The sequence below is a fragment of the Onychomys torridus genome, chromosome 19 (genome assembly GCF_903995425.1).
Source record: "Onychomys torridus chromosome 19, mOncTor1.1, whole genome shotgun sequence".
Classification (NCBI taxonomy): domain Eukaryota; kingdom Metazoa; phylum Chordata; class Mammalia; order Rodentia; family Cricetidae; genus Onychomys; species Onychomys torridus.
This window is the reverse complement of record NC_050461.1, coordinates 48,095,417-48,122,179: the sequence shown is the minus strand read 5'-3', so window position 1 is coordinate 48,122,179 and position 26,763 is coordinate 48,095,417. Positions and strand designations below refer to the sequence as shown.

General features: G+C 41.0%; 1 protein-coding gene across 1 annotated transcript in view; it reads right to left on the bottom strand.

Annotated features, from left to right (window-relative positions):
- The window catches only part of Esr1 (estrogen receptor 1), a 262,394-nt gene that overhangs the window by 125,419 nt on the left and 110,212 nt on the right, over nt 1–26,763 (bottom strand). Inside the window, exon 4 of the mRNA XM_036168964.1 lies at nt 15,972–16,307. Within this exon, the coding sequence (XP_036024857.1) occupies nt 15,972–16,307 (336 nt within the window). The remainder of the gene's footprint in view (nt 1–15,971; nt 16,308–26,763) is intronic.

Sequence of the window (26,763 nt, the reverse complement as noted above, 5' to 3'; positions counted from 1 at the left end):
GGAAAAGAATCAAAATGACTATTCCATTTGGGGGTGGGGATTATTCCTTATAAATGAGACAAGAGAAACACTGATAGATAGAACTTAAACTCATTCTTCAGAAGGTATCTCGCCACAGCTCAAGGCCTTGAGTGATGTTTCTAAATTGAAACCATTTATCTCCTATTTCCAAATGCCCTGAGAAAATGTAGGCAAACATCTTGACCATGTAAGACAAAAGATGAAGTAAAAAGAAGGAGACAAAAGGAAGACTAAATTTCCCCAAAGTGATTTCTCTCATCCCAGACTTGATTCTTCTCCCCTAAGATATGAGTACAAACGTTTTATAAGAAAATGTTACTAAGCCAGTGCTGTGGGGCAGAAAACAATCTGTGGAAACAGGTTTCACCTTAGGTGCCGGCAGATCTGCTTCCACATTAAGAGCCCAAGCTGCTTCAAGAACAGACACCCACCCCACCTTCCAGCAAGGCAACTGCCCGCCATTTAGTAGATTTCATATTTATAAAATAAACATCCAATGAAAGAAACGAAAAGAGACTTCAGTCCCCTCCAGAGAAGGCGCGGCCACCATTTCATTAAATTTTGTCTGTCTTAAGCAGCCACATTCTCTTCCCCTTGCTATTATGCGAGGGCCCTGCTGGGTACAGCTAAGTGATAAATGATAGACTGAAATAACAAGGTCATTTGATTTTTTTAAAAAATTAAATCACAGGGAGCTTGCCTTGAGAATTATTAAACAGCACTTAGGTTTTAACACATCAAGCAGTCTACTCACCAGGGTGGATGTTCCTAAAAGAAGGAACTGTTCAGGCTTGGGAGATAGCCCAGTGGGTAAAATACTTGCTGCCAAGCCACAGGTTATGAGTTCAATCCTTAGCCCTCAAACAAAGAGCCAGGCATCGTGGTACATGCTTGTAATTCCAGCACTGAGTGGGCAGGGGGTGGGGAATCAGAGATAGGAGCTCACTGGCCAGGCATGCTAGCCATCAGCATGCTTTAGACTAGTGAGAGACCCTTAAACATCAGCATGCTCTAGACTAGTGAGAGACCCTTAAAAATTAAGGTGGACTGACTCTTGGCAAACAGTCTCAGGGTTGGCCTCTGGCTTCCATGTGCACATATATTGGTACATATGTGTACCCTCATGTATACCTCCCCTACACCACAAAGCTGAACTGGGCCTAGAGACACTGGTCAGTGGAAGACTGTGTTTAGTGTGCGCAAGGTCCCCAAGTTCAACCCCATGCACCAAAACCAAACAAGACAAAAGAGAATAAGTCAAAGTTGAGCACACTGTGTGGAAGAGTTTCGTTGCTCACAGAAGCAAAGCTCAAAGATTCCCTGGAACTTGGAAAGTGGACAAGAGTTAACTGGGTCAGTCACCCTTCGAGAAAATGGAACTCAACACCAAGCAGCTTGTGACTCCAGTGAGGTGAAATATCAGCAACCCAAGGCCTTGTCTCCTGCTGTCAATGTTCAAACACCATAAGCCAGACAAAAAGAGTTGACCGTCATACTCTCTAGCTTCACCCTCAGTGTGGCCATGAGGGTGGGAGTGAGCCCTGGCTTTCCTGATGACTCTAACCTTTCAGCTGTGACTTACCTTGAACAACCACTGCACCATCTGCTGTGGGACATAAAGAAACACGTATCTAAGCTCCATGGAGTCTATGTCCAATGCTTGTCGATTATTTTCAATGTTCAACCACTTCCCTGAGGCTCTGGATTGATATTTAGTAAGAAAAGTAAATGCTTAACATGAGTATTTTCAAGCTAGTCATGAGTGAGCAGAGAATAGTAATTACTGTGCCCAAAGTAAACAGTCAAGTGTATACCACACCCTAACATAAAAATTTATAGTACAAACCCTTGGCTCCTATGAAATAATGCAATAACATGGTAGTGATATGAAATATACTTCAAGTCTCTTTGGTGAGCTTTCTTCACAGTGTTATGGATTATGTAGGTGGGATTGGGAAATGGTAAGTTATTTTAATTCAACTCTGATATGAGATGCCTTCTAGAGGACTCACTGCTTCTTATATTTCCTCTAACGTAGATCTCAGGAGGGCCAATACTGATATTCTCTCTGCAGTTCTCCAGTGGTTAATCCTTAAAAAATATACAAATACTAACTAACATCTCTCATCACTGAAGCATGAATTCCTTGCACATTAGGGAAATTCAAACCAGACTCAGTCAGCCATGGTGACATTGAAGACACACAGATTGGCCACAGAGTCTTAACAGATGACTACTAGGAGTAAATAGACTCCAGAGATCCAGGCACATAAACCTAGACCAGTCACCCCAGAAAGCTACTCAATCTAGAGAAGTCACATGGCTTCAAGCCCTCTAAGAATTCAGACTCTATAAACAGTCATCTTGTTCAAAACATCCATTCATCAAAAAGATATTTCAATTTGAAAGAAAACGTTCTGTAACAAAAATGCTTATTTTACTTTCATTGGTTTTATTGAAATGGAAGATATCTTTATATTATACTTTGACTCTGGATATCAAAAATTTTACATCATCATTTAACCTTTTGGTTTTATCGCATTTTTATTTATTGACTTTGTGTGTGTGTGTGTGTGTGTGTGTGTGTGTGTGTGTGTGTGTGTGTACACTTGTGTGCATAGGACACCATAGCACAAATGTGGAGCTCAGAAAACAACCTTCAGAGTCAGTTCCCTCCTTCCACCATGTGAGTTCTGGAGACCAAACTCAACCCTTCAGGCCTGGCAGCAAGTACCTTTACCTGTTGAGTGACTGCATTAGCACATACAGACACAAGTTTTAAAAGAAAGCTGATGGTGTAAACACATTAAATTCAGGTGGCAGAAAGACAGTTCCTTCCATTTCAAAGAAAAATTTCCACTACAGAGCTGTCAAAACGCAAAATGACAACAGCTAGTGTGGAGGTCTGGAGGGACTTCATTTTGCTATTCTAGAATCAAGTCAGTGTTTTCTCAGATGGTGGAATGTTACAATGGACCAAGAGGAGGAGGTTGGTTTTATGGATAGACACTGGCAAGAAATGAGAAATGCTTTGCTCACTTCAAAGTTCATCAAGGAGACAGAAAAATAGAAAAATACCTGAATGGTTAACCCTGGATGATTTCAGTTTTACTCTTTATAAGAATTAAAGGATGCAAGTACTCATGGTAGCAGCATTTTAATAGAGTGTTTTGTATAACCCAGGCTGGCTTCAAACTCTAAGTTCAGGATGACCCAGAGTGACTGGTCCTCCTGTCTCCATATCCCTCTAAGGCTGTGCTTACAGGGATACACCACCACATCCAGTTTACACTGTGTTAGGGAAGGAACCCAGGGCTTCATGCACACTAGGTAGTCATTCTATTAAGAAGCTACATTCCAGCCTGGGGCGTAAGCACTAAAGCAGAGGGGCCTCACTGGCACAGCTACGGAAAGGCTCCTGTTGGCATAGATTACTCCTACCTCTCACTTCTCTCATGGTTTCACAGAACCCAGGTAACAACTTGATTTCACTTTGTCTTTCATGGTGAATGACTACATCTTGACTTTTGAGTCTTTGTCTGCTGGGGCCTCCGGAGGGAGCTCAGTCTAAAACAATGGCTTTCTGAAACATTTACTCAGTAAGTGAACCATCCAGCAAAAAACCACATCTACCATGAAGGAAGTAAGAAAGCACTAAAGCGATCCCTGTGCTTCAGATCCCAGTGGACACAATGGTGCAATGTACATCAGACCAGTCGCTGCTGCCCCAAGAGGCAAACTCAGTCTGAGGCCACATTGGTCATAAAATGGGAAGTTTCTGAAAAGAACTAGAGGTTGTGATACTCCTTTAGGACAAAACTGGGCAAGGAATTTGAGCAGAGACAGTAGGATGCAGGTGTTCGACAAAAAGCAAAATGAAATGCATCAAGAATACAGAGTAAGGTGGAAGGATGTGTCGGGGGTCTCGAGTTCAGTGAACAGTGCAGAAATCACATAAAGGCCTACTCAAGGTTAGTCCACAGCAAGTCAGCCTCGGGTTAGGAATCCCAAGGTAAGGATTAGTTCTACATTTTAAGCTTTGGGGAGGATACTACTACTATTTATCAGCTAAGGCATTTTAGAAGTGTGATAGATAATAAGGTCCTGATGCCAAGTTTCTATGGACCGTTTGTCCATCTTAAATTAATACCCACCTTGACCTCCAAAGGAAAGAAGACCTCTGCAAGTATAATAAGATTAATATGAAAACACACTAAATTGGGGTGAGAGTTAAATACAACTGCTTAGTGTTTTATGTTCTGCTTGCTGGCTCATGCAGAGGCCCATGTGTGGTGAACTTTCTTATACAGCCCAGGAGCACTGTTCTGGGGAATTGTACTGTCCACAGTGGGCTTGGCCCTCCTATATAAGGCAAGCCCCCCAAAGACATGCCCTTAAGCCAATCTCACCTAGGTACTCTCTCAGTTTAGACTTCCTGCTCAGAAAACACTAGGCTCCGTCAAGTTGACAGCTAAAGCTAATTGAGAGAGCTGTCGTCTTTATGAGAGGTAAATTTGGTGACAGAGACTTAGACACCTGGGAGGGAGTCCTCATGATGTGATCGTGGTGGTTAACACTGGAAATGCCTGCACACAAGGACACACAGCTCCACTGGGAGCTACCAGAAGCACAGAAATTAGACATGGAGCCTTCTGAGACAGTATGGTCCTGTTGACCCTGTGATTTCAGACCATCAGCTTCTAGACTATGGGGGCATACATTTCTGTTGTAAGCTGACTTGCTTGTGACACATGTTATGGGGCCACAGCAAAGCAATACAGGGAGCACAAGCCTTTGTAATGTTGGGGATGAACCCAGGGCATGACATATTGTAAGCATGAGCTCCTACCACTGAGCTGCACTTCCAACCCAACATAGCACGTGGAACAGTGATTCCCAGAAATTATTTTAGCAGCAACTACTAGGACCAGTTGAAAGGAGATGGATGAGAACACAAAAAGACAAACTCACAAGGTGTTACAGCTCTTTATCATAGGGCAATTGGGATTTAGACAAAGCTAGTGGTGATAGAATGGAGAAAGAGCATATATCCAGTGTTTCAATGGTGCATGGTGACTAAGGAGCAGCAGGCTAAGGTGGATGAACATGAAGAGCAGATGGCCTGGCAAGAACAGAGATCGTCAGAAGGGCAGAGAGGAGGACTGGGCCATTTATTTTCTGATGTGTTGGTGAAAGTGTGAACTGTTGTCTGTGGGCAATTGAAGGTAAGAGCTGAAAATTTGGTTGTTTTGGGACTGGAGAGAGAACCTAGGACTCACAGGGTTTGAAGATATGGTGGAAGGCATGCAGAGACTTAAGTGGGCTGAAAGTATACTTGGGGTGCAGCTGCAACAGATGGATTGAGAGAGAAGGGATGCGTGGCACATGCTTTTTTCTCTCCTGGTGAACAAATGATATGTCTTGTTAATGCCAAGTCAGCTAACCAACCTGATCCTCAATTGCCAGTTCTGGTCTTACATGAATGTCTCAAGCTGTAAGGATTATCCTTTTACTTCCCCCAATGAACTGGAAGTTACTAATTATCTCTGTACCTAACAGAAAAGTCACAGAATGCATTCAGTTAACATAAATTAAGCAAATATATAATGTATGTATGTATGTATATATATATATATATATATATATATGTGTGTGTGTGTGTGTAAATGTATGTATGTATGTATGTATATATATATATATATGTATATATATATATATGTATATGCATAGATCTTATTTTCTTAACCACATGTGTAGACTGATGGTCAAATGTTTTTGCTCTATTTTCAAAGCTTTTAGTCCATAGGAAAGAAAGAAGTAACAAAGCCCTTCAACTCAAAAGGTTAATTATGAAAACCTCTTCGAATTATTTCTGCACAAGGCTATTTAGTAAAAGAAGTAGAAACAGCAGAGTACCTGCATTAAACAATGTGGGAGCCACACCTCATACCAGATCCAGGACGAGTTCCAACAGTGCCAGTTATGAATGCAAAGAGAGTCTATAAAAGCAGCAGGTAAGGTCATTCTTTTGTTGGTTAAAATCTTTCACACACGACCTTCTAGGGAGAGCCATGGGATTGCTGCTGTTCTGAATCAGCTTCAAAGGCCAGAAGTTAAGTGAGCCAAGGGAGTTGTAGAAGCAGAGAACATACACCCGAGTAAATAACCAGCCAAGTCTATGCTAGAGGAGCAAACATTTCCTCCTTGTCTTTTGTCAAAAGACAAGCTTATGCTATGTAGCCCAGGCTGCCCTTGATCTGACAGCAATGTTTCTGTGTCAGTCTCTTGCATGTTCAGATGACACACGTGTGTCCCCATGCCCATCCTAACTACCCATCTTTCATTGTTTTTTTTTTTGTTGTTGTTGTTTCTTTGTTTTTATTCAGGGTCTTACTTCCCTTATCCCAGGCTGGACTTGAACTTATTATGTACCCTAGGCTGGCCATCCTTCTGCTTTAACCTCCTGGATTCTGGAATTACAGATATGAGATAGCACATCCAACTTCCATCTGGTTTATGCCAATAGTTTACTCTACGTATTATTTTATTTTATTGGCTTAAAAATACAAAACAAGGTAGAGGAAACCAATCTCCAGTAGATCACTTTTCCTACTTATGTAAGCCCTAGGTTCAGTGCCCAGCAACAGCAACAAAATAAAAGAATAAAATAAAACAATACAAAAACATGGCTAGCATACTTTCTATTAATTTCCCAAGCTGCCACATAAAATGTCAAAAACTGTGGCTTTTAAAACAAAAGTGTGTTGTCTCAGCTTTAGAGGCAAGGTTTCCTAGTTAGCTTTATCAGTGTGACATAGCCTAGAGTCATCTGAGAAGAAAGTGTAAAGGTCAGGATGGTATATACGGACATGTCTGTGGGGGTTGTCTTGATTGTTAATTGATGTCAGAGTGCCTAGCCCACTGTAGTGGGAGGACCACTCCCTAGGCAGGTGGTCTTTGGTTGTATTAAAAAAAAAATAGCTAAGGATGAACCAGAGATCAAGCCAGCCAGCAGTATTCCTCCACATTTTCTGCCTTCAAGTTCTTGCCTTGAATTCCCTCAGTGATGACCTGTCCTGAAGTGTAATCAACCCTTTCTTCCCCTAAGCTGCTTTTGTTGGTGTCTTATGGGAATGGAACGAAACAAGAACACCTCAGGTTGAAGACAAAAATGTCGGCAGGGCCACAGTCTCTGACACTTTCACGCTAGAGTTCATACCTGCCTATTCTAGCTTCCAATATCTGCTGGTGAACTCTAGGGATCCTTGACTTAGAGAGAGAATACTTGTCGGCTGTCCAGTTCACATGTCCAACCATGAAAGAAGTCGAGTGTGATGGCTGCCTTACTGTCTTCTCTCTGTGTCTCTTGGTATGATCTACGCACACGCATGCACACACGCACACGCACATGCACATACATGTGCATTTAGGTCAGTACCCAATGAGCCTTTTTACCAAGATGCCAGTTTTCATCTATTAAAGAACGTGCCTTGAACTCATTGGATCTCCACTTCTTCTGTAAGACTCTGTTTCTAAGCAAAATTACCATCTGAGATATGAGGAGCTAGGCCTTCACCATGTGTTTTTGAGAGAATACAATTCCACACACTCTAAGTGTAACATCTGTCTAAACACTTAGATGACTAGTAGATGGCCATCCTCTTTGGAAGTGGCAAAACTGTAGCTGAAAAGCCCTGAAATGCAGCCAGAGGACACCCAGAGCCCTCAGCTGTGGCACACAGACATTCAGATCCCTGACAATGTGTGACAAAAGGATCCATATGGGAACATTCTCAACACTCTTGTGAGAAAGGGACTTTTCAAAGGCTTCATATACCTGGTCCTGGAATACCAGTGTCAGAGCTGTGCATGAGAGACAGATCAGGCAAGTAGCTGGCTTCATTGAATTTTACCTGGAACTTTCACAGGAGCAGTAGGGAGCTGGGCATGGCTGGCCAGCTATACGGCTATGCACTGCAACCTGGAGTGCTGTGCTGAGTGAGGAGATACCAGCCTAGTCCTAGGGATCTCCATACAGAACAGTTCCTAATTCTAAAAAAGTCTTGCCCTTCATAATGGCATCTGTCATCACTCCAGGATGTCACCCACCCTTTCATGCCACATTCTGTGTGATCACCACGCCATTTCCTAGTATGGTACGATGCCCTAACAGCCCGAGGCCAGGGTTTGCTGCTCTGATTAGAACTGGGAAGCAGGGACTGAGATGCTCCGCCAAGTCCCTGGCATGCACACATACTGAATAAAAGTACTGCTCATGCCTAATTCCAGGAGAGTGGTGTTGAGCCCTCTCCCTGTCCTCTTGACCTTACCCACCTTTGTTTCCAGTTAAAACTCACTTCATTACCTCTGTGGATAGACAGCTGACACCTGTCAAGGTTCTCAGGGCTTGTGTCTGTACACTCTTCAACATCCCTCTGCCCCTTTTCCAAAAGGAAGGATGGAAACTGAGTTCTCACTGAGGTAGCTGTCATAGCTGCCATAGAGATGTTATAAGCTCAGCTAGACCCTGAAGAGAGGCATAAAGAGGACCATCACAACCTCATAGAGTAGTCCTAGTTGGTGAGGAAACCGAGTACTTGACAGGGCTCAGATTTCTTAAAATTAGAAAGTCCCAAAGTCACCTTTCCTCTGTTTATTTATTCGCATGTTTCCAGACTTCTGTTCATTGCTGATGTGAATGACAAGGGTGAGCATTAGCACCAGGGATGCTGTTGGGTGGATTCCTGGAGATACTGGTGAACAAGAAGTCCTGAGCTATGGGATGGTCTAGACAACAATGCACTCTCGGGGATGGCCCAGAAACCGCTGAGGAACTGCACATGAAGCTGGAATCAGACATGTCCACAAAAGAGATCCTTTGCCTGTGGGTTCAAAGGTGAGCAAGGAGAGAAACAAAGCAATATGGTGTGGAGTCAGTGGAGTTTGTAGAAGAGGGAACTCCTATATCTATTTACACAGGGAGAGCCCAGGAAGAAAGGAAAGAAGAGTCAGGCGTTGTCCACTGAGGAAATGAGATTAGTTAAGGCAGCAAGTCTTCATGCACTCAGGCTGCAAACCATTTTTCTTTCCTCCCACTTTCTGGCCCAGGTCTGCAGCCCATCTCCTAAGCCAGTGGCTCTCAGCCTTCCTAATGCTGCAACCCTCTAACACAGTTCCTCATGTTATGGTGAGCCCCCAACCATGAAATTATTTCATTGCTACTTCACAACTGTACTTTTGCTACTGTTATGAATCATAATATAAATAGCTGATATGCAGGATGTCTGGTATGTGACTCCTAAAAGACCATCAGACTTCCAGTACTGGCCATTAGGAGCATACATATCTATCCAAGATTTTATTCAGTATAGGTAACTAGAGATTGATCTTTAAAAATTGCATTGGTTTTGAGGCATGTAAGTTGCAATAAACTTTAGGAAGAGTTTAATTTATAAGTCAAAGTGGCATGGTTGTTGCACACATGACTTTACAGCAGCTACAGGGACCTACACAAGATCAAGTTGGTTTCAAATTTGGGTGTCTAGTGGAGAGGGTGCTCCCAAGGCCCCAGCTCTAGCTGAAGAGCCACTGGCAGCCAATGGTAGCTACAAGAGGAAAAGCTATTTCTTTAAAGAGTGTGGCCACTGCTCTGTCCCCCATGCCTCAGTGAGTAACACCATACCCACTTGCAAATGGGCTATACCAATTGAGCTCAGTGGCTTCAAATAATCAATTAATTACAAAAGGAGGTCATGAAATTGGGAGGGAGAAGCGTGGGGGTCCTGGAGAGAACAGGACGGGTGCTGAGTGGTGGATATGGTCAAGATACATTGTATGCAAGTATGAAAATTTCAGAAACTAAATAAAAATTAAAATATCTTTAAAGCAAACCTTTTTCCATAGTTGGACCAGAAAATAGCTATTAGGTATTAAAGAATTACAACACACATAATAAAGGGCAAAACCTCTACAGCTAGACATTAAGTTGCAGAAATAGCCTGGGTTATTTAAAGTCTCCTTCAAACATTGTGTGTTCTTTCTCATCTCTGGCTCCTAGCTCCAAGTCTTCAGGTATAAGCAGATAACCTAGAGGAACTGCAGAAACCAGGAAAGTAAAGACGGACCACAGGGTCAAGAGGAGCGCCAGAGAGGGAGACAGAGGACACAAGTGATTTGAAAAGGGATATGGGAGAAGGAGGAGCTTTAAGGGGGGGGCAGGGGTTAAAGGTCAATACCAAAGGAGAGAGACAATGAAGACAGTAAAACAACTCAGTAAAGGTGTCTGAAAAAATCTAAAAGGAATCTATTACTTATTTCCCTAAAATCACACAAAATGTATACAAGTCTATGTGAATACTTTATATATACTTCAAATGAAAATTCCCCATATGGGCTGACAATGCTCACAGATTAGCTACCAAACACTGTAATACCAGGAATAGGAAACTCACTTTACAGTTGTCGGTCAGGGGAGTCCAAGAGAATCCCAAAACATTATAGGCTATTGCCTTTGCCCTTGGTCGCCTCTTAGAGAGGACGGGAGTACCTAATCCTGAAGATACTATATGTTTCTGACAGAGGACCCAACGGATCCCAGCTGTTCTGACCTGAAAGCCTCCTCTCTGAGGACAGGCTTTCATGGAACCTGAAGCACTCTGCATGCTTCTAATGGAAGGAGCCAATCATTAGTCTTAATGAACTATGACACCTATGAACCACAACAATGACCAGCATGACATGATAACCTTAATGGCACAGTAGTGGCACATAATATCTTGGTGGAAACCAATAGCTCTTTACTTGCATTTAAGGCCCCCTTCAACAGGAGGGAAATCCTGCCTGATATTGAAAACCTAGCTAAGGTCATACTTGGAAGAGATCCTACAACGAGTTTTCTAGACCAGCATAATTCCCAACTACACTCTAAATATTTATCTTTACATTCACAGTTAAGTAAAGCTCTCTTACCCCTAATCAAAGAGATGTCTCTCTGCAACAGATGGATATACCATTACAGAAAATCACAACCAACCAAAAATGCAGAAAGCAAGTGAATGTGTGCTGCCCAGCCCCAACTGATACACCCTCAACACATTTCCTATACCTAAGGTTCAGGGAACATTTAACAAGTATGGATGGAAAGATTAAAAGAGTCAGGGGAACCCAGTCTGCTATGAGATTGTGTCTCCTAGAAATGACATGGAAGTCACACCCATAAAGTCTCAACAATATATGGCCGCCCAAACAAATTCTAAATAAGAAAGATACCAATAGACATGGCATTGTAGAAGAGGAAAACTGTAGTGATACATTGTGTATCCCAACAAAGCTTGTCTGGGTATCAGAGGACAGAGCCAGCCACTAAATTAGACATAGAGGTCAGGAAGTGGTGGCGCACACCTTTAATCCTATCACTCAGGAGGCAGAGATCCATCTGGATCTCTGTGAGTTCAAGGTCATACCAAGCTACATAAGAAAAACAGAACCAGGCAGTGGTGACACATGCCTTTAATTGCAGGAAGTAATATGGCAGGACACAGAAAGCTATATGAGGCGTGAGAAAACAGGAACTCGCTCTCTTAAGGCTGAGGATTTTGTAGAGGTAAGCAAGTGGCTGGTTGTTCTGCTTCTCTGATCTTTCAGTTTTCACCCCAATGTCTGGCTCAGGTTTTTTTATTATAAGACCTTTTAAGATTTGTGTTACAGGATCCCCACCCTAGACAAAGAACTAGGCAATTAAGGAATTCTGAGAGCCAAAGAAATAGTCTTCCTCAGGGTATAGCTCCCCAATCATTTACCTAATACCAAGTGGTCAGACCTGAAATCATATATCTACAAGTAAAATTATACAGACTGAGCAGGTTGTGTTTACTTATTTAGGTATAGGTAGGTAGGTAGGTAGATAGGTAGGTAGGTAGGTAGGTAGGTAAATGGATAGGGATGATAACAAATAAAGATAGATGGATTAGATAGATAGATGATTGATAGATAGATAGATAGATAGATAGAACAGACAGACAGACAGACAGACAGACAGAGATGATAAATAAATACAGATGACAGATGGTAATTAGACATAGATGATTGAAAGACAGTAGATAGGTGGTAGATATAGATGATTAATAGATAGTAGGTAGATGATATAGATGATAGATATAGATTATAGAAAGATGATAGATAGCAGATAGATTATAGATTAGATAGATAGATAGATAGATAGATAGATAGATAGATAGATAGACAGATTGATGATAGATGGTAGATTTAAGAGCAATTAAAAAAGGTATGAATTTGAAAGAGAAAAGTAGGAAAATGAGAGAAGTTGGAAGGAGGGAAGGGTAGGAAATGATATAATCATATTTTAATTTCAAAACTAAAATTATTTTTAAAAAGTCTTTGTGCAGAACTTGATAAGTAGGAGTGATCATTCTTCCCAGAACTGTTCTTCAGACATGCCAAAGGGAAGCATTCATCCCTTATAGACATCTTTTCCTAGGGCTTACACATCCTCACCTCTTAATTCCTACATATCAAGTCAGAAAATAGGGCCAAATGGTAAGACAAAGAAAAATTCAATTTTATCACAACTCTTGAGAATTCTAGCAATATTCTATTATAAAAAACATTAAATAACCCAAAGTATTGATTATATGTATTAAAAATCCACCCTTCAAAATGAAGTCTGTTCACACTGGTAGTCATTCACTTCCGACTTCTTTATTGAAATCTTTTCCTTTCCCTCCTTTTGTGTGCACTTTTTAATCATTTCTCTTTCTTGTGTGAGATCATAATACCATTACATCACTGCACTCTCTTCCCTCCCTCCAAAGCCTCCCTATACTCGTCCCTGTTCTCTTTCAAATTCACATCACAATGGCTTCCCTACTATTGTTCTTCCTAAGGATGTTTCTCCTTCCCTCTTGGAAGTTACCATTATTCTTCTCAAATTATCACCTCATAAATGTGACATTTCCTATACCTGCTCTTTAGTGTGGCCTTTTTAAATGATTTTTTTGTTGTTGTTTTTTGGGTTTTTTATATTTTTTTATTATTATATTTGTGTTTTAATTTTACACATCAGCCATGGGTTCCCCTGTCCTCCCCCCTCCTGCCCCTGGCCTCACCTTCCCCCTCAGCCCCTCCCCTCCATTCCCATCTCCTCCAGGGCCAAGACTCCCCTGGGGATTCATTTAAACCTGGTGGATTCAGTACAGGCAGGTCCAGTCCCCTCCTTCCAGGCTGAGCAAAGTGTCCCTGTGTAAGCCCAAGGTTCCAAACAGCCAGCTCATGCACTAAGGACAGGTCTGGGTCCCACTGCCTGGATGCCTCCCAAACAGTTCAAGCTATTCAATTGTCCCACTTATCCAGAGGGCCTGCTCCAGCTGGGGGCTCCACAGCCTTTTGTTCATAATTCATGTGCTTCCATTCGTTTGGCTATTTGTCCCTGTGCTTTTCCAATCTTGGTCTCAACAATTCACACTCCTAGAGTCCTAGAGAGGTCCCCAGAAATCCACAATGATACATCCTCTGTAGCCTACTGGCAATGGTCGAGAGAAAGCCTGATCTGACCTAGTCTGGTGATCAGATGGCCAAACACCCAAATGGTTGTGCTGGAACTCTCATCCAATAACTGATGGAAGTGGATGCAGAGATCCTCGGCCAGGCCCCAGGTGGAGCTCCAGGAGTCCAATTGTTAAGAAAGAGGAGGGACTTTAAATGATTTTTAAATGACAGATTGTATTTGGGTATATAAAACCTGTGTGAAATACAACTTTCTCTGCAAATTTCCACAGTCATCTTTAGAGTTTCTCTTGGAGGTTCTTGATCTGCTCTCTTTTTTTTTTTTTCTCATACTTTTTAAATCAATGGCCATTGTCATTCTCTTTCCTCAGACAAGTAGTCCTGTGGCACACACACACACATACACACACCCTTGTGACAGTCACTTGACAACAGGGACACATCAGAGAAATGGATCCCTGGGTGGATCTGCTATTTTCCACCAACCGAGCAGCCTGCTCTCTCTCTAATCCGTACCACTACAGACCCACCATCATTGATGTGACCTGTTGCTAGGCAAAACGTTGTTACATAGCACATGATTGTACATAACTACATTTTGCTTTTACAATGCTTTTTTTTTTTTTATAAAGGGCCAATCAACAAAATATAGTTTGACCTCAAAGATTTTTGGACCTTTGAAATATCATAAAGAAATCTGAGAGTAGCCTGGCTAGATATTTTATTACCGTGCACATGTCTAGTTCTGAGTTTAACAATGGAACAGATAAACATGACCACGGAATCTGCCTCAGCATGACTTCTGCCTCCATTTTAATCCTGAACTGAGGTTCCTTTCATAAACCTTTCATCCATGGGTAATACATTTGAACTTACTGAGACACAAGTAGGAAAGTAAGTTCAAGGCCTGCTTGGGCTACGCGGCAAGCCCCTGACTTAAAACACCACCATCACCAACATACCACTTATAAAACGTTGCGATGGGTCTCTACAGATAAAAATGAATGGCATATACTTGTTTTCAGTACTACTCTAGAGCTCTGGAACCAGTATTCCAGAATCTCAGAGGAGCGTGTTTATAGATGGATAAAAACTTAACAGCTACCAAGAATTGGCTCTCAGGGGTATGACCATTAAACCTTTCATGCATTTCATTTTTCTTTTCTTTTCTCTTGATGTGTAAAAAGAGGACAAAAACAGACATAAAGTTCAAAGGAAAACACGTAGCCCTATGTGTTTATCTCACAAAACAATGATAAAATGTCTAGGTATTTGATAAAATGTTCAGTTCCTTAGGCGGCCAGGGATTGTTGCTTGCTTATTAGGATTACCCTCTAATTTTAATTTCTAACAGTCTTATTCTTTCACACACCCTGACCTCTCCTCCCCAAACTAGATAGATGCCCTGTAATAAATCTGCATGGCACTTCTGGCTCCCTACTCACAGGACAACATGTTTATATGTGGATCTATGCAAATACATGTAAGATTCCCAAAGGGCAGATTCGCATTAACTCAGCCTAAGTCAGGAATGAAGACACACAACTCCATAGGTATTTTAGTTTTATCAAAAAGAGAAAATATCTCACATGTCATGGAAAATAACCTCATCTGTTGCATGCCAAGGAAGATAGAGCTCTATTTAAATCAAATCAAATCAGCTTGATTTAATCTCTAAGCCACACAAAAGAGTCCACCTCTCTTGCCTCAGCACAGGCTTCTGTATACGAAATCCATTAGTTGGGGCACGGGAGTCTTGTTTCCATCATAACTGGAGTCCTTCTCCATAAATGAGAACAGTCAAGAGCTATAGAAATGGCACTTGAGACACCAATAGGAGGAGCAGAGTATCACTTCAGACTCTGGATCTTTCTAGAAGCTCCTCAGGAAGTTGCTTGCATTTATTTTCCTGTTGTATTTCCTTTTCTCTGAGCATACGATGCATAAAGCAAAGTGAACAAATAATTGGCATTCCACAAATAAACCTTTTATTAGCCCTTTAGCACACAATATTCGAAGAAGATTATTTATGGACAAAATTGCTTCTTAATAGAGGAGTTTTGAGTGATCGTCTTAGAAATCAAAAAAATTCCACAGATCACTGGGCATTAAGTACTTTTGGTATGTGATATCTCCGTATGACAGACACGTGTGCATGTGGTATGTAGTATCCATCCAAGTCTTTTGAGCAAATAAAATGGTCCAAAAATACTATGTCAAAGGTTTTATTGTTCTGGGTGTTTATTTTTAAAGGCTATATCTTAAGTTTCAAGGGAAACATAGTGGGTTAATATTGACAAGGGACAAAGGCCAATGTAGCATTGACCCTAATCATGTAGCATGCTGTCATTTCCCCCCCCAACAGTATCACAGCCAATTCTTGAAAAGTTAATTGTGCTTACAATCAAAGTTGAGATTTGCCTTCTTACCTGGCACCCTCTTCGCCCAGTTGATCATGTGAACCAGCTCCCGGTCTGCCAGATTGGTGAGTAGACCCATCATTGAAGCTTCGCTGAAAGGTCTAGAAGGATCGTACTCAGAATAGATCAAGGGCGGTTCGGCATCCAGCAAGGCACTGACCATCTGGTCAGCTGTCAAGGACAAGGCGGGGCTGTTCTTCTTAGTGTGCTTGATCACGAGGGGGCTCGGCCAAAGGTTGGCAGCCCGCATGTCTCCTGAAGGCCCCATGTCACTCCGGCCTTCCAAGTCATCTCTCTGACGCTTATGCTTCAGCATCCTCCCTCCTCGCCGGTCCTTCCGTATCCCTGAAAATTCAGGATAGAGAACACATTCAATGACCTTTTTCTCCTGTGGACTTCAGGACGAACACCATCTTCAAAGATAATAGCCCTTCCTTTTATGAAAATAAATACTGAGAGCACGCGCCAACTAGGAAGTGCTTACTAACTGTCACTCCAAATGAAAAGGTGAACAGCACTGCCTTGTGGCGTTTGGTGACATTCATGGGGTAAATAATGTCAGTGTAACAAATTTCAAGCCACCTATCTGTTAAGAGGTGTACGAACTCCTGAAAATGTAATGATGGGATTTTATTGGCCAATAGTAGTTGTCTCTGACATACCAGTACTTGGGTGTGTCTGTGTGTGTGCATGTGTGTGTATGCTTCTGTATATGTGTATGACATATGTGTATGTATCTGTGCATGTTTATCTATGTGTGTGTATCTAAATGTATATGTATGTATGCATATGTGTACATGTGTCAATGTATGTGCATGTGTGTATATGTTGGCATGCTTGTATGTGTGCATATATGTGTGTGTATATATATGTATATATGTGATAGCAAATATTATAAAAATAATAGAATTATAATAACTAGTGACTCACAAAATATGACTTAATATCAAACACTGCATCTTTTATAGACACTCTTTAAAAGCAAACTAATGGTATTTTTAATAATGAAGAAGTGAAGCACCATGATGGAGTAAGACCTAATGTCTGAATCCCAAGAGAAACATTGATTTAACAATCATTGGCACGAACATAAGTTCAAATAGCAAAGCAACAATAATGCAATTAGAGATGACCAGTCAACCAGAGGAGATACTTCTCAAATGAAGACATAATGGTCAACAAGTATATCAAAAATGTTCAGCACCACTAATAGTCAGACAAATACAAATCAAATCTGTGAGAGGCCACCTCACTCCAGTTAGAATGGCAACTATTCAATGGACCAAAGACAAGAAACAGTGATGAGAATGCGGGGAAACTCAGCGCTAGGACACCTTTGCCTAGTGGCAAGTTAGTCCAGTAGCTACACAAATAGTAGATAGTTTCCTTTTCAAAAAGTTAAAGGGCTGGAGAAATGGCTAAGGAGCTGAGAACACTTACTGCTCTTGCAGAGGACCAGGGTTTGGCTCCGAGACCTACACTGTGAATCATAGCTGTCTGTAACTCCAGTTCTAGGGGACCCAATGCCCTCTTTTGACCTCCATGGGCACCAGGCATGTATGTGAGGTACAGACATAAATGCAAGCAAAGCATCCACATGCATAATATAAATAACTCTTTAAAAAAGAAAAAAAAAAATAGAACTATTATTTTACCTCGCAATTCCATTCCTGGCCAGATGTTCAAAGAAAACCAAGTCAATATGTTGATGAGACACTCATATCACAATGTCTATTATAATATTGTCCACGGTACCCCAAGAAAGAGGGGCAGTGAAAGTGTCTGTAAACTGATGAAGAAAGAAAATGGGGTACATATACACCACAGAGTACTATTCAGCCATAAAAAAGAAGTGATATCTGTCACTTGCAAAGAATTGGGTGGAGCTGGAAGATGGTACGTTAGATGAACAGATACTCGTGTGCAATACAAAATAACCACATGGAGGAGGTGGTGGGGAGGGACTGGGAGAAAAGAAGGGAGGGGAAACTGCAGTTAAAAACAAAAAATAAACAAGATGAATGAATGAATGAATGAATGAATGAAATAGCTATCCAGACACCGAGAGCAGATGGAGTGAAAGTGAGAGACGCTTGGAGTAAACTTGACCAAGCTGCGTTTTTAGGCACACAGGAGAAATAAACTCCTGTGTTATGCTGCACAGTGCAGTGACGGGATAATGATAGCCAAGTGTGTCTTTAACAAAAGGCTTTCATAAAAGATAATCAGTACAGAGAAATGATCAGTCTATGATAAGACTGAGATGCTTGCCCTGATGTGACTATTACATTGTTTATTGAACTAGTACATGGTCCTTGTGATGTATGTACAATTTTTTTTTTTGAGACAAGGTTTCTCTGTGTAGCTTTGTGCCTTTCCTGGAACAGACTTGGTAGCCCAGGCTGGCCTCAAACCTCGAACTCACAGAGATCCACCTGGCTCTGCCTCCCGAGTGCTGGAATTAAAGGCGTGAGCCACCACCATCTGGCAGTATGTACACTTTTCACTCACCAGCCAAATGTGTACGTGAGTGTGTTTGTGTTACAGTGTGTGTACACATGTGTCCATGGGTGTGTGCATGGGTGTGCATGTGTGCATGGAGGCCTGAGGACAATGTCCAGTGTGCCCAGTCGATGTTTCTCAATGGACCTAGAGCGTATTGATTCATCTAACCTGACTGGCAAGCAAAGTCAGGGACCATCCTGTCTTCACATCCCCAGTGCTATGATTACAATGTGCATAACAGCACCTGGCTTTTCCATAGTGCTTGAGATCCCAATTCACTTCCTCGTGTTTATACAGTAAGCACTTTACCTGAGATCTCCACAGCCTTTCAGCTAAGTTTGAAAGCATTTGAGATTATTTATTGTTATTATAATTATTATTATTATTATTATTATTATTATTAATAAAGACATTTCTTAGAAGCTAGAGAGATAGCTCAGCCATTAAGAGCATGGCTGCTCTTGAAGAGGACCTAAGTTGGGTTTGCTGCAAACATATAGCAGCTCATAACCAACCCTAACTCCAACTTTCTTCTGTCTTCTGCAAATACCAGAAACATATGTGTTACATATGCAGACAAAACACTTACACACATACCTGCCCCCTCCCCCAATTCTCTAGATAACTTCATCACCTAAATAGACTTCTATCTGGGAGATGCTACAGAATGCTGATCTACTCAGGACACACAGTACGGTCCCAGGTCCCCAGGGTAGCTCAGTCAAATTCTCATGGCTGCTGAGCTGTTGTATTAGGAACTGACCCAAGTTTGTCAGTGTTCTTAGCTTTGAGTTTTTCACAAATGCATTTCTCTTTCTAAACATGAAATTTTAAATAGTTTCAAATAATCTTCTCCCAAAGGTTTACCCACCTGTGACTCTTACTAACTAAATTAAAGACCCCAGGGGAGCAGGTGGTTCAATTTTTCTGCTGTGAATTCTTTGAGCCTTTGACTTAGACTCTTACCCAGAAAAGGGCCATTCTGTTCTGGCCAAATGTTATTGGCAAAAAGAACTATTTCAAGGGCCAAAGATAAACTCAAGCCTCTATATTTCTTACAAACTTATCTCTCCAAAATTAGATAGTGAGTAGGATATTAAGTTTTAGCCTTACATGGTAGGAATTAGGAATTAATATTTTAGTATAATTTTAATGCAATTTTGTTGTTGTTGTTGTTGTTGTTGTTGTTTTGAGGTAGAGTCTCCCTATATAGCACTGGCTGTCCTGGAACTCATTGTATAGACCTGGATGGTCTTGAACAACAGAGATCCACCTGCATCTGCCTCCTGAGTGCTGGGATTAAAGATGTGCTTTACTAGTTCAAATATTTTTAACATTGAACACATGAAAAATAAACTCTATATGTTAACTGTTCATCACTTGTGACAGAGAAAGAATTAATATGGGAACTTCATTCTCTTTGTTCTAATTTTTCAAGACACTGGGGAGAATGCATAGCTGGGAATTTTTTTATAAATGATATCGTTTCACTGTTTCAGTCTAAATTAGATATATTTATATCACCAACCCTTCCTGCTCAAAAATGAGCATTTCTTGCAAGTCCTGGAATATGCAATAATAATAACAAAGGCTGATATTTCAATTGTTTTGAATTACTATTTATTTGATGTATGAGTGGTGTTCTGCCTGCTGTATGCCTAGTGTCCAGAGAGGCCAAAAGTCAATGTCAGATCCCCTGGGAGTGAAGCTACAGATGGCTGTGAGCCACCAGGTGGGAACTGGGAATCGAACCTGGGTCCTGTGGAAGAGCAGTCAGTGCACTTAACTGCTAATCTGTCTCTCCAATCCCAAAGATTGTTGTTTTAATCATTAATATGCATTGAGCATGTGGTGGGCATCTTAAATACTTCCTGTGCACTATATGGGAGGATATTTTAAGGTATTTTGTCCTCACAAACATCTTGTGAGGTAAATCTTGGAAACTGCCAGCCAGGCCTTGCCTGTGCTGGTTCTCATTTGGTGCCACATGCTAACAGACTATACCCTGGAGCCCCTTGGTATTTATTCTGTATTCACATGCTGCCTCTGAAAGAAAGTTGACTTTGTTCTATTATTCAGATAAACCAATTTTGAAATTTATTCATTATCATGGGCACAAAGCTAACAAGTATAGGGACCTATAAGTCAAGCAAATGAAGGTTGCAGCATGTGACTGGCCATTGTGCAAAAAGTCACATATTTCAATGATCTCCTAGTCAAACATACCGACATCTCCGTTAAGGGAGATGATTGTCCTACTCAACTTTGCTCATCAGAGCACATGGGAAACATCATGTTCATTTCTGGATGTAGCATAGTTAAGAACAATAAGCCTGTTCCAACTCGAGCTAGAACACCAAGGAGCCATGATATCAGGTAATGTGACCAACAAGTCAAGAACATGAGGAGTCAGCCTAGAGCCCATGGTGGAAGCAAACACATCGCTCTCAGATTCAGATCCTGTACTGGTTTAAATGGTGACCCAACAGACCAAAGCTGAAATAGAAGCTTCGTGCAGAAACCATAGTAGGACTAAGCATTCTGCACTAGCAAGACAGCACATGTAGTGACTGCCACTTCAAAAATTCTAAGCTGGACAACTGGAGGCTTCTGAGAACACATGTTCTATTTATTCTTTTAGTCTAGTGACCATGACCAAAAGAAACTTGAGGAGGAAGGGTTTTTCTGGCTTACAGGTTACATCTGTCATTGAATGAAGCCAGGGCAGAAACTCAAGGAAGGAATGAAGCAGAAACCATGGAAGAGCATTGTTTATTGCCTTGCTCTCTTTAGTTGCACAGTAATCGTTCTTATACAGCCCAGGCCCACCTGACTAGGGATGAAACCACCCATAGTGAGCTGGGTCCTCCCATACCAGTCATTGTATCATTGTTCTCAAGAAAATATCACACAGGCATGCACACAAACTATCTGAAGGAGGTAATTTTTCAGCTAAGATTCTCTCTTCCCAGGTGTCAAGTTGACAACAAATCAAACAGGATGGTAGGCTGGCTGGAGATTTTATGTGTGCACATATCAAATTACAAAATTTCCTTTCTTGGAGGATTTTACAAGTAATTGGTTGGATGGTTTTATTGTAGTACTGTTTAAAATAATGGCTGCAGTGTCCACTTGATTCTTACAGTGGAATGCCTCAGGTTATTGAACACAAGCCAAAAAGGGCCCCAAGTTTGAGATGTAGAGCCCTAAGATGCTGCTGGAAATATGAGAGAGTTGGGTATTTGTAAAACCACCAAGAAGCCAAACAGAGACAGGAAGAGTTGGTAAACACCTGTAAATATTCTAATTTATTCCAAAGGCACGATGCTTTACAAATGCCAGAATCCCTACAAGCAAAACAAAATAGAGAATGATGCACATTGTTTGGCCAACTGTGTGCAGTAGGATCCCAGAGTATGGCCCAATGATGAAAAGGCTCTTCCCGTACGCTGCCAAGTGAATGCATTAGTAGTAGTAATATTATATCAATATTTTATAAAAGTTCAAATAAACTCTAGCTAGAATTAGATGACCATGGGGAGAACCCAACTTTTGTTCCTGTTTCACCCCCATGAAGTGAGCACTAAAGGTCAGCTCCAACATCCATAAGCCGTGTCTCTGTAGCACAGACAGCTAATTCTTAATTATACAGGATGAGATGTACTTGTTCTTACACCCACAGATAATTGTAATCCTCACCCCCACCAAAAAACATTGTGTCTCCTGCACCTGTAATACCTCAGTGACATGGCTGCCGAACAATGATGACACTAATAAATGTGCTCACATCCAACCGGGAAATCTCATACAAGCCCTAGACAAAGAACTCCAGGAAACTAGTGACTGCCGAGAGAAGAAGGAATCGGCCCCAGGGAGGAGCCCACTCATTGGTTATCCAATACCAAGTGGTAGTCCCTGGTATCATGTACGTACAAATAACACTATGCAGACAGAACAGGTTACATATATATGTTATTGGGGTGTGTGTGTGTGTGTGTGTGTGTGTGTGTGTGTGTGTGTGTGTGTGTGTGTAGCAATAGCAATCAAAGAAAAAGAGTCCATGAACTTCAGAGGGAATAAGGGAAAACTATGGAAGGGATTGAAGGGATGTGCTTGAGGGAGGAAAGGCAAGGGGGAAATGATGTAATTATACCTTCATTTTTCAGTGTAAAAAAGAGTAATGAGAATAGTTAAAATCCAAAGAGAAAACTAAAATCACACTTCTTCCATTTTACAGAAAGATTTGTAGGGCAGCAATGTAAACCTACCTCTGCTTGACTATATCTTTTTTAACTATCAGAAGAAAAAGTCAAAAGACTAAACTACTAATTCATAAGAAGGAGAAAAAAATATTTTTAAAAGATAATAGTTTCGATTATGCAAATAGTAAACATAGAAAGCCATGGCAATCAAGAAGTTTGTTTGTACCAAATGGTACTGTAATGTGTAATGCCATGCAAACAAGACGTGTTGTAGTGCCGTTTAGCAATGAAAATGTCATTTTTGAGATGATGCAGCTAGATATTCAGCAGGTTGATCCCAAAGCTGTGAATGGTTATCAGAGTAACTGTTCACTACTTATTAACTCTCAAATTGTGACACTGATTAGATTATGCTTGCATCAAGGCAAAGTTATTCTTTTAAAAGTCATTTAACACATATTCATTATTGTCCTAGCAAAGCTATACATTTAAATAAAGGATTGGAAGCTACTTTATTTACCCTGTAACCCTGTGAATGCAGCCAGTCTGAACTGGTAATATCCTCCTCATATTACTATGAGGGCATAGAAAAGCCATATGTGAAACCTCTAGTAGTTTTCTTTCTTTCTTTCTTTCTTTCTTTCTTTCTTTCTTTCTTTCTTTCTTTTTTTTTTTTTTAGTAGTGTGGATTTGAGTGACATTAATCCATCTTGGAGACATTAACTGAAGGATATTTACTAAGCCACTACAACCAGAAAGAGACTGAAAGGCAAAGAAAACATGACCAGAGACTATAGAGAAACTGAGTCCTGAGGAGTGCTTCAAAAAGCACCTGAAAGTCAAGAGGTTGTCAGAATGAAGCCAGAGGCTGTGGATTCCTGGGGAGCAGGAGGCTGAAGCCATCCCAGCTGCTTAGATGGTTATGCCCCGGCCCTAAAACCAAGCATTTATCCTAAAGTGTCAAATGTCCGAGACACACTGGAAAATGACTTCTGATTATCTGAGGTCTTGTTGTGTTGCTTTGCAGTGTGAAGGCTGCAGAGATAAAACCCAGAGCCCCTGTGCAATCCAGGCAAGCATTCTACTGCTGGGTTACAACGCCCAGCCCTTGGTTGGTTGATTTATTTAAGATAAGGTCTCATTATGTAGCCTAAAGGCTGATCTTGTGCTTGGTATATAGCTGGCCTTGAACATCCATTTCCCTGTGTTCATCTTACAGATACTAGTCTCAGAGGCACACATCACCATGCCTACCTAGAGTTCAGTCATTCATCTTGTCAGCATTTAAATTCTTTGATTTGGCCATTGAATCTTGGGCAAAGTTAATATACTATCTGAATATCCATTAATGATAAAATTTTCTGGATTATTGGCTTCTAATGTAGCCTTTCAAATTTTCGTTCATTGGAATGATCTTTTTTCCTCTTAGTAACCTATGTCTCAAAAGAAAAAAACTAGCGAACATTAGTAATTTTCCCCATTTTCCTGCAACTACATCAATGTATTATTATTTCAAACATTTGCATAATTAATTCTCTTTGTTTTCAGTCACTTCACATTATCCACGAGATATTAAAAAAGCCAGGCAAAGAAATACACTAAAAGCTTTCAACCTAATAAAGCTGCCTCAGAAGAGCATCCTTGCCCATTCTAATGCAGACACACACACTCAAGGTGGATGAACTGTGTGAGTTAAGTCCTGCCGTCATCCCACTACACAGAAGAGGATGAAGCCTGGGTTATCATCTCTCCAAGATTACCTGAGGATTTAAACCCAACTCTACTCAACTTCAGATCATGTGTATCATAATACAGACTGTAAAACCCCTTTATCAAAACCTGCTGAACTTTTCCAGTTCACACCAATTTGAAATTTCTATGCAACCCTAGGTAGATAGGTATATAAAACAGCTATACAGATCAAACATAAATTCAAAATAAATCTCAAGGGAAATTTATTTTATGGTAATTCCTTGCTATATACAATTTTACCATATTAAAGGTGAAATAAAACTCACATAGTAATTATATAGACGTGGTCGTTTGTCTAATATAACATATTCCCAAGATAAGAATCTGACACGAAGATGAGGAATGCCAGCAGGAAATGCTGAGGGTGTTTGTTTTTAGTAATAAAACCATGATGTTTCCATAAGAGCAGAACACATTACACATGCAGTAAAGCACTGTAGTTTATGACTCAGCGTAGTTATGAATCTGAGCGGAGCTGTTTCATGGAGCCCTCACTGCCTCCAGGGAGCATTCACTGCCACCGGGGAGCACTTATTGCCACTGTGAGGCATTGTGGTATGTGAAATACAAAGTGTTCATGCTCTGCGCCAAGGCTGCATGGAAGCTGTGTGAGGCTATGTAGGCAAGCATTGCCTGAAAAGCCTTGGGTTCATTAAGTATTTGGTTTTGAATTAATTTCTTGGTCACTGTGCATTCAGAAACTTTTGTTATAAATTTTTGGCACAGCCTCATATTTGGTCACATGGGATCATGACTCACAGTTGAAGAGGCTTTGCCTTCCATAAACATTAGATGATGTTGTTTACATTTTGTAGTCACAGATTATTTAATTTACCACAGCCTCTCAGCATGCTGTGCCAAGGACCTGTGCATTTAAAACTACTTGGACCATTTAAAACTACCCAACATTGCTTCATGTCAGGAGAATCACCCCAGCTGACCAAGCATTTCCTCATGTATCTGTTGCTTAAATTCCTTCATTTCTACTCACTGCTGCTACCTGCTATGGTCAATCACAGTCTCCCAAAGGACCATGTATTTAAAAGGATGGGTACCAACCTATGGCACTTTTGCAAGGTGTTGAAACTTTCCAATGTAAGTCCTCATGAGAGAAAGTTCGGTCATTGGGGACACTACCTTGAAGGACCTGCTGGGACTCTGGTCCCTTCCTGTCACTGCCTTCGCTTCTAAGATGCCATGAAATGAACCAATACTTTCACTGTGAGGTCCCTCCACTACATACCACTTTATTAGCACTCAAGAGTAGTAGAGCCAAACAAATGTGGGCTAAAACCATGAGCTAAAAGAACTTCCTCCTCCATATAGGTTGAATAACTCAGGTATTTCGTTACAGTAACAGACTATTGACCGACACATAATCCTACTTCCTCTCTCTATCACTCTTGGCTTCATGTCATCACAGCCACTCCTAATCTGTCACCTTCCTTATCTTCACTCACTACTGCAATCTAACTGACTGGTCATTAGTTTATTTCCACAGCGCAGCCATTGTCCCATGCCTTCTCTAAGTCACTCAATAAACCTTCAGCAAGAGGAATTTCTTAGTTACTTTTCATGTCTGTGTTGACCAAATACCTGACAGAAGCAGCTTTGGGGACAAAAGATTTATTCTGGGTGACAACTTTAGGTAATGTAATCCATGATGGGGTGATGGGTGTCTAGGGCCAGGACAATGGGAGCTCATGCACGGATACTGTATAGGGATTAGGGGACAAAGTTCTTCTAAATAAGAATTGCTAGTTTTGTTTCCCTAGTATATCACCACGTACCGTGAGGGATCTGACATTTAAAACAAGTTATATCATATAATTTTCCAGTTTTTATTTGTTTCCAATACTTCTAACTGGAGGATAATTTAGCACTATCCCTCTATCTCAAGCACATGCAGATGTTCCCAAGAATTATTTCATCCTTAGATTGGTAAAAAAGTAAATAAATAAATCCATTGTTCTTCTATTTTCTCTATTATCAAACTGTCAGTGTGCAATTCTCCATCTCTTCTGGGATTTTACCAGCCTGGATCTTACAAGGATTCTTCTTCTTTCTTCTGTAAAGAGCAGTGAACAAAATTAATTTCACACCCTCTTAGAACATTTTGGTAGGGAGAGAGGGCAAAGTATGTTTCAGTAAGTTAAGCTTGTCACACATCACACCTCCGACCTGACTCTCCTCCCATGTGGTAAGTTCAAGAGCATCGAGTCCAAAGAGTCTAACATTGCAGTTAATTGCTTACAAGCTGCATGCACTTCCTACAACTTCCTACCTTCCACCTCTGCAAACATCAAAACACTCCATCCTTGCTATTTGATGGTTCTCTCCAG